The 15,350-nt window shown below is 41.6% G+C and overlaps 1 protein-coding gene across 12 annotated transcripts in view; it reads right to left on the reverse strand.

The window, feature by feature from the left end:
- Positions 1 to 1,353: 1,353 nt before the first annotated feature.
- The window catches only part of CEP128 (centrosomal protein 128), a 278,921-nt gene continuing 264,924 nt past the window's right edge, over positions 1,354 to 15,350 (reverse strand). For 9 of the 12 annotated variants that reach the window (XM_060181353.1, XM_060181351.1, XM_060181361.1 and 6 more), the window contains 3 exons: positions 12,382 to 12,495; positions 9,185 to 9,302; positions 1,354 to 2,457 (listed from right to left, as the gene is read on the reverse strand). In XM_060181353.1, the coding sequence (XP_060037336.1) occupies positions 2,330 to 2,457; positions 9,185 to 9,302; positions 12,382 to 12,495 (360 nt within the window). In that variant the 3' untranslated portion in view covers positions 1,354 to 2,329. Of the gene's footprint in view, positions 2,458 to 2,864; positions 2,989 to 9,184; positions 9,303 to 12,381; positions 12,496 to 15,350 lie in introns of all 12 variants that reach the window. The other 3 variants (XM_060181358.1, XM_060181364.1, XM_060181354.1) reach the window with 2 other exon arrangements.

Here is a 15,350-nt window from a genome sequence, read left to right on the forward strand (position 1 = left end):
ATAAAGAAAGATGTTTAACTAGTCTCTTGTCGTAGGATTTAAAAAAAATGTTACTGTGTCCCCCTGATGTTCTTCCCAGCTTATCACTCATATTCAGGGAATAAAGTGTTATGGCATTGGTCAAAACATCAAGGACAGGGAGCCTGCTGGTGGCTAAGTGTCACAGGTCTCTCTCTTTTTCCTTTTTTTTATTTTTGCCTCCTGGGTTATATTATTGCTGGGGCTCAGTGCCAAATACTGCTCCTGGCAGCTATAGTTTCCATTTTTATTGGACAGGACAAAGAGGAATTAAGAGAGGATGGGGAGGTAGAAAGGGAGAGAGAATGACAGACACCTGCAGACCTGCGTTGCTACTTGCCAGGTGTGTCCCCTCCAAGTGGGGAGCCAGGGGCTTGAACCAAGATCCTTGTGAGGGCCTTTTTGCTTCATATTATGTGTGCTGAACTCTGTGTGCCACTACCCGGCCCCCTCCTTCCCTCTCTGTCTTCCCCTTCCCTCTCATTTTCTGTCTGTATTAAAAAAAAAAAAGATTAAATAAAATAAGCTTCAAAAATGGACAACAAAATTATCTTTTCTTTAAAAAAAAATCAAAGAAAATATTGATATAACTTATAAATTCTTCTACTGTTACTATAGAGTGATAAAGGTTATGTGGGACAAGACGATTGTGAGCTGTCCCTGTAGGAAGGCCTACTTCCAGTAAAAGCTAACAGTTTTTTCTTAATTTTTTTTGTTATCCTTATTTATTTACTTATTGGATAGCCATAAACCGAGAGGGAAGGGGGTGATGGAGAGGAAGACAGACACCTGCAGCCCTGCTTCACCACTCGCCAAGCTTTCCCCCTGCAGGTGGGGGCCGCGGTCTTGAACCTGGGTCCTTGCGCACTGTAGCATGTGCTCAAGCAGGTGTGCCGCCACCTGGCCCAAGCTGACAATTTTTAATGGACTGAGGTTCTGTAGTTGAATCAAAACAAAGCCTGTTTGTCGCTTCCCTGAGAATCTCTCTAGCAAGCCCAAACACGTCCCCACTCATACAGCTGTCAGTGCCCCAAACAAACAACAAACAAACAAGGTTGGACACAACTATTTTCATGCCACAGACATCATTTGTTTGTTTTCATCATAGCCCTATGGTTAGCCTATAGCAAGAACTCGAGAGATTTGGGTAGGAAGAATGAATGGTAAAAGGTGCATGCCTACAGCCTCTAGAGGCCGGGTAGACTGCATTGTGTCCTCTCTTAAATGTGCGAAACACCTCTGTTTTAGGGAGTAGTCATTATGCCAACGTCCATGGAGTCGGTGCTACTTCTTCTGAACATTCCCCTGTGCAGACTCAGACGAACACAACCTAAGTGGCAGTAGAGCATCTTTATGAAGTACGAGAAGTCCAGCAAGCATTCTTTAACAAACAAAATGCAATACACATTATAAAGGTATTGCTTTATTGTTCCTTTTTCTGAGTTGTTTTTTTTCACATAACCCACTGTGATTCAATTCCTGATGTCAACCATTAATTATAATTCATCTTTCTCCATGAGGAGATCAGCATGTAATGGGGATAAGTTCTTAACAAACACTTTGATGTTGAGAAGAGCTTGCTTGCATGATCACACCAAACTATGGTATGAGAACTCTGCAGAGACACATCACGCGTGGCCTGAGTCAACCAACTATGGTCTGAGACAAGACTGAAGTGACTACAGTGGGATATTCTACCCGGAGGAGACAAATAAATAAACTATGCTATGAAGTCTTCACAGAGCTCTATACTTCAGTCATCATTAGTAAATTCCTCATTGCTATTACAAACTGATGATGGAAGTGATCTTCAGATACTGCACGCTGTAACAGGCTGCTGGAATGAGACCTAGCAACAACCCTCAGTATTTATAGAGTGACTGTCTACTATTAAATGCACGTCTCCGTGACATGTCACAGCACATGATAATTTCGTAGGGAGAAAGCATTAAAAATCAATTGTATATAACTGTTCCCTGAATCTAAAGTGCTTGCAGTTTCTACCTCAAGGGTAACTTCCTTTTAGTGAGTAATTTTTGAAAGAACTCAATTATAAATTCAAAATTTCATTGGAAAATAGAATTGATCACACTTGAAAAAACCACTCCCTCTCTGTTGGTATATATTGTCAATAAGTTAGTTGCATGGAAGTCACAAGCTGGTATTACTTGGGTTGCTTTAATTCCAGCCCTACTGGTAGTGAGCTTTATTTGCAGTAGAAGTTGTGGAGATGTCGGCTAGATACCCTGGGCCAAAATGCAACAAAGATAGCTAATTCATCTTTTACATAACACTCATGCAAAGCAGTAAATTACATTTTGCTTTTTTTGCTTTCATATTCCTCTTTTTTAGATCGTGGACTCGTTCCATCCATCAGTAACCTTCTGGCATTTTCCTTGATTGAACGTGAGTCTGCACCAACGGTTTTCTGGGTAAAGGCTGGCAAGGTAAGAGAAAAGAGAAAAATAAACCTTGATGGAAAACGCTGCCTGGTCTGCAAAGTGGTAAGCATACTTCTCTCTTTCTAGCTGTCTTTTTTCTCTCTTCCTTCCATCCTACCTTTCTTAATTTCTTTCTTTCTTTCTTTCTTTCTTTCTTTCTCTGTCTTCCCTTCTTCCCTCACTCCTTTCCTTTCTTCCCTTCCTCCCTTCCTTCCTTCCTTCCTTCCTTGCTTCCTTGCTTCTTTCTGCTGTTGTTGGCCACCAGGATTATCACAAAGGCTCAGTGCCTGCATAATAACTACATTGTTCCCAGTGGCATTTCTTTCCTCTATCTTTTTCTCTTATTTTCCTCAGATAAAGGGTGAGAGACAGAAAGGGGGTGCACAGAAGGAAAGACTGCCCCACCGTTCGTGAAGTCTCCCTCCTCAGATAGGTGCTTCCATGTGGTGGGCAGGACTGGAACATTGGTCCTTGTGTATGGCAACATACCCAGCTGGGACCCTGTCTAGTTTCCCGATACAAACAGTTGCTTGATATAAGAAACAATAATAGGACTTTTCATAAACTTTACATGGACTAATAGACTTTCAGTGTAGGAACAAAACAAGCAGTTTACTATATTAAACACACACACAGCTGAGAGTGTTTGCTGGTTGGGGGCTGGGTGGCAGTGTGCTGGGTTACATGCACGTAGTACAAAGTGTACACAGTACAAGGCACAAGGACCAGCGCAGGAATCTGGGTTCGAGCTCCCGCCTCCCCACCTGTAGGGGGTCACTTCACAAGCAGTGAAGCAGGTCTGCAGGCACCCATCTTCCTCTCTCCCCCCACACCGTTCCCTCTCCTCTCAATTTCTCTGTCCTATCCAAAAAAATAAGTAATAAAATAATAATAATCATAATAATAATACAGGGAAAAAATGGCCTCCAGGAGCAGTGGGTTCATAGGGCCGGCACTGAGCGCCAATAGTAACCCTGGAGGCAAAAAAAAAAAAAAAAAGATTCACGCTTTATCAAAGCTCACAGAAATCTTACAGGGAAGCCATCATGGCATTCTTTTTACAAAATCTTCTTTGTATGCTAAAAGAAACAGAGCATAGGTCTGAAATGTAAATTCACTGATTTTCTACTACTTTCCTGCTGCATGCCAGCTACCAATATTCAACATGTGACGCGGATCTTCCTTCCTGCTTCTCACCTCTTGTGCTTCCTCGATTTATAATGCCGTCGCATTCAGTTAAAATATTGATGAAGCCTATTAACATCAGAGCTTAACCTGGCTTACTTAAAATGTGCCCACAGTTGGACAAGTCTTTACAAAGTGCAGAATGTCTTCTCTGCCTGAAATACGAAAAGTGAGTCGACAGCCAGTTGTCTTAAAGTCGTGTGGGGATTGGACGTCACGGTCTCTCAGCTTCTTCCAGGAAGAGGTGGAGACTCAAAGTCCAGAGTGTGGCTTCTATTGAATGCCTATTGCTTGGAGTGGAGTGGAGTGAAAACTCATCACTTCTCCAATCCAAAGTAGTCCACTTCCAGATACCTTCTCTCATTACTCCATGACCTCATAAACCATCATCTCAGCTTATCTGCACACTACTTGTTTATTCTATAAGATAAAATGACCTTTTCTCTTACTGCTTTATCCCCCAGGAACAGAGAGAGCTCATGTAGCCTCATAGCCTCTGTACTTCAGGGATTTCTAAGAGATAGGTCACTGATGTCATTTCGTCTCTTTGTTTTTTGTCTTCTGCTTTCCAGAGAGCATTTTGGCAAATTGCAATCATCATAACTCAATTATTTCATAGTTCTTGGCACTAAGAACACACATATGCACACACTGGCAAATACAAAGAACCTACATGACAGACATGGAAATTATGCTTTTATGGAACCAACAGGCCCTTTAGTAGAGAAGGAACATGCGTCTTACCTTGTCAGAGCCCTCAGTGATCCTGTTGCAGAAATGTAGGGCCTGTTATTTTACAAATTTGTGGATAGACTGCATCTGACGTGTGCATTTAGCTACCAGACTCTAATATAACCCAGAAGTGAAAGGAATGTGCAGATTGGAGTGATGGTGTAATGTCATAAAAAAGGATTTCAGTGCCTGAGGCTCCAAAGTCCCAGGTTCAATTCCCAGAAGCACAATAAGCCAGACCCGAACAGTGCTCTGGTAGTAACAAACAAAAAATAAACATAAAAGACAGGACTGCAGTACTCTCGGCTATGGGTAAATTATTTTTTCATCAAAGAATCTTAAGCTCTCACTGAAGAAGGCACCTCACAATACAAATTGAGAAAACTTAGCTTTCCTTTACACAGTAGTGAAAGTGAAGTGAAATAAAGTTCTGTTAAGCATCTTTCATTGCTTTCCTTTTCTGGGGACATCAAGTCCCAGCCCCAGCAGTGAAGGCCCTGTTCTTAAGTTATGTTCTTTCAGCCTACAAGGACCGATACATGGCGACTAGTGGTCAGTCACTTCTTATAAAAGTCAAAATGAGAGTTTTCAAAAGCTGGCATTCTGAGTCTTCCTAAGCCCTCACTGTCTAAAGGCTCAAGGGAATGCAATCCGACTCTTCTAAAAGAGTGTCCTGAATCGTGGCCATAACTTCTCGCTAGCCAGGATAAATCTGGTAGTAATGATGGCTCTACATAATGGATTTCTGTGTTCTTAATTCTAATGGTAATATAAACTTACAATTGATACATTTCTTCCCTTCTTCCTGGCAGAAGGAATCTACCTTTTCTTGAACTGACCTGAACGACACAAAGCTGACATAAATTACTATTTAAAACAAACTTTCATTAATGCTGGATCATTTCAGAGACCACAAATTATGCAGTATTTTCCCATTTCCTTTGTTTTTTTCCACGGTCAGTGATTCTGTGCTTTAGTTTGGTCACAGCTTGACAGGGCGCCTACATCAGCAGAATAGATGCCTTCGTGTCTGCAGCATAGACAAAAGGGCCTCGTCCCAGCACAAATCTGAACTTGAGTCAAAGAGGAGCCTGTTTTGTGGGCTCAAGACCTACACTTATCTGCCCCTCAAGACTTCTCACTTGTTGAAACTGCTCTCAACATCAAGCCTTAACTTTCATGTCCCATTTAGAAATTAATAAGAAACTGGGACTCTTGCTAGGCCAACAAAAAGTTGGTTTTTTTCTCTGTCTGGCACTTGCCTTTTTTTTTTTTTTTTTTTTTTTAGGACAGAGAGAAATGGAGAGAGGAGGGAAGACAGAGAGGAGGAGAGAAAGACAGACACCTACAGACGTGCTTCACTGCCTGTGAAGCGACTCCCCTGCAGGTGGGGAGCCGGGGGTTTGAACCGGGATCCTTAGTGCTTTGCGCCACCTGCGCTTAACCCACTGCTCTACTCGGGGAGCTTGACTTTTTTTATAAGTTTCCCTTTTCCGCCAGCATTTATATACAAAAAAAAGCAGTAGCAGAGGAGGGCTGCAGTCTCTGGCTCCATCTCTGCCAAGCCCGGGCTCCTGGTCCCTACAGTCAGCCACATCAACTCTTGGCGCTCCCCTCAGCTCTCACAGGGCAGCTTGCTATTTTCTGATTGGTCGTTTTCAGATTGACATGTCATTCTCCCAACATAACAGTGACTTTTTCGTGCCTAGGTTTGTTACTAGTGTTTATTTCGCTATGAGAGCACAGCTTACACAGAGTGTTTCTTCTCTTGCTATTTTTTCTCTCAGGATCCTGACTTGACCCACCTTTATAGTTTTATTTCTGTCATATGTGCCTTCTCTATGAAAGAACTTGCTTCTTACAACACAACTGTATCTGCCATATTCCTGTCATTGAAGGCCCCCCCCCCCCCCCCGCAGTGTTCAACTGAAACCGATTATGGATCACTTTCGAGTTTGCTAGCTTCCTGAAGATTTTCTTGATGGGATTTTCCCTTTCTTTAGTGTAAGAGAACAGGAACAGTGTAAGGAACAGGTGTTCAGATGAGAAGGACCCAACCAACAAAGGAGCTAGAAACGTGGATAAAAGAAGCCTTCTGCAGAAACATATAATCGTAAATCATGGGGTGGGGGGCGGCAGGTGGCAGCACGGCGGGTTAAGCACATATGGCGTGAAGCGCAAGGACTGGCGAAAGGATCTGGGTTCCAGTCCTCAGCTCCCCACCTGCAGGGGAGTCTCTTCACAGGCGGTGGTGAGGCAGGTCTGCAGCAGGTGTCTGTCTTTCTCTCCCCCTCTCTGTCTTCCCCTCCTCTCTCCATTTCTCTCTGTCCTGTCCAACAATGACAGCAATAGCAACAAGGGCAACCAATAGGAAAAAATGGCCTTCGGGAACAGTGGATCGGTAGTGCAGGCACCGAGCCCCAGTGATGACCTTGGAAGCAAAAAATAAATAAAAATATACAAAATAAAGTAATAATAATCGTAAATCACACTGGTTTTAAAGATGAGATTCTAAGTATTCCCAAGGCTAGGTATTGGTAGCAGCTGTCACTTGAAAAAGTGGGAGTCAACATGAAAAGACATAACGTTCTGTGATAGCTGGGTGTTGGAAGCTAATTGTACAATGGTTTTGAAGGAAAACAATGTTCATGCCAGGACTGGATGGCTGGCCAAAGTCTCCAGCGTATGCTACAAGCAGGACATCCTCGTTTCCAGAGACAGAGAGACTGAAGCACTGACCTCTCTGCTTTTGAAGTCCTCTCACAAGTGAACAAGTGGGTCAGGAAGAAGAAGGCATGGACTCTGAGGAATGTGGACATGGGCACAGGCAGGAAGGGAGAACCAGGATGATGTTTTAGCTCTCTTCCTTTCTCACCTCAAGACTCTCCTATCTAGCTAATTCCGCTTTTGGGCCACTTGATATTATCAATACCTTTTAGCTCCTATTGTTCCATTCTGTCCCTCTACGTCCTTTGTGATTTCCTGTGCTTTGCTTTCCATCTTTCAAGTTTACTGTATTTTTGGATTTCTTAGTTCTCGTTCTCGTGTCCCATGTCCTCTTTTCGTGGAGTCTTGCTCTTGAAAGTCTGAGTAGATGCAACGTTACGGTGCTTGATCGTGAGTGCTCTGTCCTTACATTTACCTCCCATGTCCCACATTCATCAAGCTGACCTGAATTTTTTTCTGCTGCTTAATATGAAAAAGAAAAAGTGCCTTGAGTGTCTCCAGATTCTGAGGCTCCACCACCCACGAGAGATATGACCCAGGCTGAAGGGCAGGTGTCAGGTCAGAACAGGAGAGCATGCATGCAGCTAGGTGACACGGTTTGGTAAAATGGGCAGGACAAGAGGCAGACTGCCTAGTTTGGGGAATAAAATAATCATGATGTAGTAAAAACCATGCCATTGATCACAAGCTGATAAATATTTATTTAGTGACCCATGAATATAAATCAAGAAAAGTGATCTATTTCTTTATGGCTTATCTTGGTAGCTTATTTTTATAGCATCCCAGGGTTTATTTTTATTATTTATCTTTTTAAGGGACAGATCTGTCAAATCTAATCCAATTTAATGTATATTGCTTTGTCCCTGAGATAAGCTGGAGGGCTTAAGTAGTTATCTAAATACTCATCTATTAAACAACATCTGTGTCCCAAAGATTTGGACTAAAGTGAACTAAAAACAAGAACAAATCATACACTTAATCATCTAATATTAGCTGAGCACTTATGATTTGTCAAGTACTACACAGGGCGTGAAAGAAGTAGTGGTGAAAAATAAATGTATTGCCCAGATCATCATGGCGTTGACTCTGGGGAAAGGAGAATCAGTAAGCAAAACGTCACCTGGATAAGATCCCTCTAAGGATTCTGGAAATGATTTCTCAGGACAATTATAACACATTTTGGACTCTCATAACAGAAGCTTTACCTAAAACCATACACCCCCAAAACAAACAAACAAACAAACAAACACCCCTGTACATTCTCTAAAGGACACAAATCTACAGGTTGAAATCTAAAGAAAAAGTAGAGTCGGAAAGGGGCGGGGGTAAAGGGAAGGAGACTTGAGGACGTTATACTGGACGGCTGGACAGCTGAGGAGCTTTCAGCCTTAGTCTACAGTGTATTCACTGAGAAGAATCTAGCAAGTCTTATATATTCTTAGTATACCTACTCCTTGCACAAGGCTGGGCAGACTGCATTCTATGCAGAGATTTTTTTTACCCTTTGATGGCTATGATTTTATGTTATTTTGTTTAAGTTCTTGATTTGTGTAGAACGTGGGCCTCACACACAGATCATTCCTCCACTTAAGGGTCTACTGTTTTCCATTCTGTCATTTTCTCCTTCTAGAGACAGAGACAGAGGAAGAGAGAATGAGCGAGAGAGACAATGAGATACCACACCACTCTCGCACGACCTGTGGAGCTGCCCCCGGTACCGGAGGCATATGGTGTTTCCCATAATGATGCCTGTATCCAAGCCTTCAGCCGTGGTAAGCTATCTCCCAGTCCTGACTAAAACTAGAATTATAATCTCCATTCTTTTCCAACTCATCTTCTGCTCTGAATGCCCTCCACACCGAAAAAAACTGCGTATGACTATCACGTTGGTTGATTCACAGTAAGTTTTTCTGAGGAATATAAGGTCTGGAAAAGATAGGTAATATGTGTATATCTGCTCCATAAAAATAGTTTAAATTTATAACATGAATATTACTATTGTGTACAGGCCTGGGACTTTATTCAAGAATCAGCTTTTCTGCAATCCAATTTAGACACGTGTAGAGGACTTGGTTACTTACCGTTCAAGAGTGAAAACTGAGGACTAGACAGGAAGTGACAGTGATCCTGGCTGTGGCCTGGCCAAGATGATGAGTGCTCTAGCCCCCAGGCATGGCCTTCAGCAGATGCTCTGCTGCCCTGAGAAGAGAGCGCATGTCAGTCAGATCAGGATTCTTTTCAAGGCACTACAAATAAAAACAAAGCCACAGCATACAAACTATGTCAGACCACAGTGTGATATAATGATAACGCTCATCAAATACCTGTGTGTGTTAAAGGAAGTACGGAAAACAGGAGAGACTGAAATCACCCACAGCTATGACCCTGTGGTGTGTTTCCTTCCAGTCTTTTGCCCCCTGTGGGTAGACTTATAAACATTATCATAACACTTTATATTCTTCATTTATTTAGCTTCATACTGCAAACATTTCTGAATATAAGTCATGATATTATTATAACCTTCAGTTACATGTTAATTGTGCACTTTCTAGTGGGAATTCCATGATTTACTGTGACTTCACCGGGCACTTACGTGGTTTCCGATGTTTTGCTCCCATAAATGAGGCTGTGAGTGAGAAATACCTTTAGATGTTTAACCTTTTCTATATTTAGGACTATTCCTTATGCCACATTCTTAGGTGGGAATACTGGGTCAATAAAAACAATTTAATGTTTTTAAGTAAACTTAGCTAGACAGTTTTCCATAATGATTATGCTACTCTTCTTAGTCACTCAATAAATATTTGTCATCTGAACTAAAATGAACAGAAAAGGTCCCTCTACTCACTACGTGTACGAACATGTCTTTCCCCCCAAATCACAGCTGAAAATGAGAATTATAACCTCAAATGATTTTACTACATAGATTGAAACAGATAAATAGATGCTCTAATAGCCCTTTTGTATATTAGTCAAATTCTATATTTTTCCTCTTGAAGATTTCCTCTTCAAGAGCACTGCTCCATTTTGGCTTATGGTGGTGCTTGGGGGTTGAACTCCTGAATATTTTCTTGTTATTTATTAGACTTCATGTTTTTCTTTTCATACTTGCATTTATTCAATGAGGACTTACTTGGTAACTAATACAGGAGGTATATGAACAGAAAATCTTCAGAGCTTGCAGGAGAAAAGTTACTGATTAAGTAACCAACACAAAAACAACGTAATGTGAAGCCCTGGGAGGCCCAATAAGGAACAGAAATACAGGAAGAACTAAATTTAGGCTTTAGGCCCAGAGAGAGAGGGGGGGGAGGCAGTTCAGGCAGCATGTAGATGCTAAGTATGCGTCAATTAGGCAAATATTCAAGGGCGGAGCACAGGAAGGACAAAGGAGACCTGGAGGAGAGTATCGGGATGATGTGAGAAAGAGTTAGTCCTGTATTTGAAAACCATTTCTGCGTTTAGGAACATGGAGCCTGGCCAAGTGGTTATAATGTAGTCTACAGGTGAGACATGGATTTGGGATTTTTGTTTTTTCAAAGTATCATCAGAAGGCAGTGAAAGATTTAATGAAATGCAAGATTGATTGTGCTTCAACTTTTTTTTTCTTTTTTCGCCTCCAGGGTTATCGCTGGGGCTCAGCGCCTGCACTGTGAACCCACTGCCCCTGGAGGCCATTTTTCCATTGTTGTTGTTGCTGTTATTATTACTGTTGTTGTCGGATAGGACAAAGAGAAATCAAGAGAGGAGGGGAAGACAGAGGGGAGGAGAGAAAGACAGACACCTGCTGCAGACCTGCTTCACTGCCTGTGAAGAGACCACCCCTGCAGGTGGGGAGATGAGGGCTCGAACCCGGATCCTTAAGCCGGTCCCTGTGCTTCCTACTATGTGCGCTTAACCTGGTGCGCTACTGCCCGCTCCCCCTACATTTCAACTTTTATTTCGCCCAGATTCACTGGTTTCAGTGTGGTGAGCACACGAGGGCAGCACAAGTGTTGGAAGTTATGGTATCAGTCAAAGACTGTCACTAGAGCTGGGTAATAGTTCACTTGGACAGAGCGCCTGATGTAGGTTTGAACCCAGCCAAGCACAGCATTGAGGGAAATTCCAGTGCTGTGGTCTCTTTCATTCTCTTAGTCTACTAAAATAAAATAAAATAAAATAAAAAGACGGTCACCAAGATACCCACGTGGTTATGGAAGCAGAGGCCAAGAGTATTCCCCAAGATTCAACACCAAGTGTTGGTTGGGTCAGAGCTGATTCCTCAGCACAGCGCCCACATACAGAAAGGCCTCATGCAAGACCATCTGAAGAACTTGCAGTCATTCTGTGTACTGAGTTTTAGTTCTGTGCCATGTGCAAATGTAAAAGAAAGACTGAACAAATATGGAAGCAATCTAAATGCCCACCACAGATGAATGGGTAGAGGTGTTATGGCACATATGCTTAATGGAGTGATACACAACAATTAAAAGAGGTGATATTGTGTTCTTTGGGACAAAATGATGGAGCTAGGGGTGATTACGTTCAGTGAGGTAAGGAAGTGAGGGGCAACTACCAGATGGTTTCATCATAGGTAGAATCTAGAGAAATGAAACACATGAATTTGCAAAAGAAAAAAAAAAGAATCAACTTGTTATTGAGATCTTAGGAGATTATGGTTGGGAGGGCTGAGGGCACAGAGCTTTGGTGCTGAGAGTGATGTGGAACTATAACTCTACTAGCTGATAATCTTGTAAATCACAAATGAAAATTTTAAGAATCATAGTAAAGAAAAGCTAGAAGATCACAGATTTATATAAACTTGTGAAAGGCCTGTTTATTCTGAAAGCCTGGACATAAATTCTTCAGATGGCTCAAGGTCACTAACCATGAATCAAAAGGAAATACAGGTGCATTTATGGTAACGATTCTGAAGGTTTAAGCAACTGATTTTGACTTTCACTCAATTTCATAAGGAAGTGGAAGTCATTCACAAGAGAGTCTCTGGAAAGGGAACACATGTGCTCCAAGAGGACTCTGGGAGATACTGTTAAAATGTGCTAAGGTTGAGTCATTCAAAGCCAGGTCAAGAGAGTCAGCTACTTTAGATGGCAAATACTAGAGGCCTGGGGGGTGACGGGAGACACGAAAATAGAAAAGACAGTTGGGTTTCCAGGGAAGGCTAGAAATCCACACTCAGTCATGGCTTCTCCATCATGCGTCACAAAGGCAAGCACGATGCACCGATGACTTAGGGACCCATAGGGAAAAGGGACGGAGAAGCAAACACACTCACGTTTTGTCTGGAGGCCTGTGGGCTGAGAAAGACAGAGGACAGGAGTGGAGATGGAAGGTTTTTTGGCAGCTTGCTGGATGAAAAAGATGACTCAACAGCAGCCCCCAAATGTGTCTATGAGAGGAAGAATGAAGGGCACAAAGACGGTCAGATCCTGTTCATTTTCTTCTCAAAGTCCTAATATAACAGTCCACTGGCATCAAAGCATAGGTGATAGTAGCTGTTTAGTTCATAGAACTAGAAGGATTTTATCTACAGTTACAAAGCCAGCTCTTGGATATGATATAGCTGGAGTGTGGTCCTGACATTCTTTCTTTCTGACACATTTGGAAAATAAAGAAGAGCATGAAGATATAAAAAAAAAATCAACAAATTAAAAATAAATCTACAGCCTATTTTAAGTGTTTGCCCAGTTGCTATCTATACATAGTCATAAAAATATATTTCTATCCCATCAAATTTTTGCTTCACATATTTGATACTCAGGTAAATAGATACACACAATTTAGGACTGTTATCCTTTCCTATTAAAATTAAAACTATTGTCTTAGTCATTCACATGGCTTTTTTCATGTACAAGATATGTAGAGGTCTAACTATATCTTTCAGTTTCAATATCTTATCAATCTTCTAAACACTGTCAGAATATCTCATGTTATCCTGAGATATAACAGAATGAATCCCAACATATTTCTTAAACCATTTGCAGTCATAGTATCATCTGAAAATAAACACACACACACACACACACACACACACACACACATTTTAAAGCCCTCCAAATAGATTTAATTTGTGAAACTTTGGATAAGCGTATTTTTATTTTTAAATATTTAAAACTTCCTTATTTTTATTTATTTATTGGATAGACAGAGAGAAATCAAGAGAGGAGAGATAGAGAGGAAGAGAGACACCTGCAGCCCTGCTTCACCATTCGTGAAGCTTCCCCCTCCACAGGTGGGGACCAGGGGCTTGAACCTGGGTCCTTATGCACTGTAATGTGAGCTCTTAACCAGGTGCACCATTGCCTGGCACCAATAAGTATATTTTATAAGCTAGCAATAAGATGTTTTTATCCCCCTAATAATTAAATATTGGAAAGTACAAGTTATGAGTTCGAAGCAATCATGTTAATGATAAGCCAGGAAGAGAAGGATGAATATGGGACGATCCCATTAGTGGGCAGAACTTAAGAAACAAAAACAGCAAAAACTAAGATAGTCATGGGCCCTTTGGAATATACCTGAAATAGACCTACTAGCTATTTCCAAACACGGAGACCCCAAATCTTCATCTGCACTATCCCAGCCTTTAGGTTCATGATTAGTCAACAATTTGTTTGGCTTTATATGTAAATCTTTTTTTCACTAGATTACAGATACTAGCATGATGCCAACGGGACTTCCCTGGGCAGACAACCCCACCAATGTGTCCTGGAGCCCTGCTTGCCCAGAGTCCTGCCCCACTAGGGAAAGAGAGAGACAGGCTGGGAGTGTGGATCCACCTGCCAACACCTTCCACCTTCTGCACCCCATAATGACTCTGGGTCCATACTCCCAGAGGGATAAAGAATAGGAAAGCTGTCGGGGAGGTGATGGAATATGGAGTTCTGGTGGTGGGAACTGTGTGGAGTTGTACCCCTCTATCTTATGGTCTTGTCAGTGTTTCCATTTTATAAATAAAAATTTTTTTAAAAAAGAAACAAAAACAAAAGGAAACTTAAGTAAACTCGGACTAGTTTGGCATACTGCACTAAAGCAAAGGACTCTGGGGAAAGAGGACAGGGAGAAGAGAAGGGGAGGGACAGCTTTCAGGTCCTAGTACTCAGCGACAGATCTAATTTGGGGGTGAAAATGTTTTGTAGACACTTACCTAGCGATGAGCAATTTTACCTATGTGCCAATAGCTGTCCTGTAAATCGTCAACCTCCCAGTAAAAACAGTCGTAGGTAAGAAGGAAGTTTCCTTGATGTTTTAGTTAACATGGGTCTTGCTTTTTAATTTTTTTATTATTGATTCAATAGTAGTTAACATGATTATAAGACTTCAGAAGTTTATTTCCATACCTTACCCACCACTAAAGTTCTGTGCCTTGCCTCACCCACCCACACTCCCATTTTACTTTTCTTTCTTTCTTTCTTTCTTCCTTCCTTTCTTTCTTTCTTTCTTTCTTTCTTTCTTTCTTTCTTTCTCTCTCTCTCTCTCTCTCTTAAGGAGAAAGATAGGAGAGAGAAAGAACCAGACATCACTCTGGCACATGTGCTGCTGGGGATCGAACTCGTGACCTCATGCTTGAGAGTCCAAAGCTTTACCACTGGGTCACCTCCCAGACCACTCTTAACCATTTCTTATATCCTTAACACAATACCCATTTTTATTGCTGTCTTAAATCTCAACAAGCCAGTTAGCCAAAATCCCCTGCAAAAATTCTGGGTGAAGGGACTTGCGTTTTCTAATATTTTTCCTGGGTTCCTTCCACTTCTCTTTCATAACCTGCATGGCAATTACTTTCTTAAAAGCTGTTCCAACTTGACTTATCTCTAAAAAACGGATCTCTTAATGATTAATATTTAATGAAGCCCACCAAGTATTTTTCCTCTCAGGGTTATTAGAAATTCAAAGTCTTTAAGACAAATGATATTCTTCATTTGTTTTTTCAAATTTCATTTACCCAGCCCTGCCCCTGGAGAGAATACGTATTTGAATCTGAGGCAGCTATTTTTCCTTGAATCTGTCTCTCGTTGATCAATGCAACCCCCCGTCAGCTCTCTCCTGCTCTTTATTTTCTATTTTCCATCAGCACTTGAAAACACTTGACTTCTCCCTCAGTAAACTAACTGTCATGTGACAGTCCAGTCTGGGCAGACAGTTTCTTTAATGTCTGCCCTCTGTATCTCAGTCTGCATGGCTGCTGTTTTAGCTTCTCACCTCCTAGAGAGTGAGGCTTTGTATCTTTCTGTCTACCCATCC

The sequence above is a fragment of the Erinaceus europaeus genome, chromosome 22, assembly GCF_950295315.1.
Source record: "Erinaceus europaeus chromosome 22, mEriEur2.1, whole genome shotgun sequence".
NCBI lineage: Eukaryota > Metazoa > Chordata > Mammalia > Eulipotyphla > Erinaceidae > Erinaceus > Erinaceus europaeus.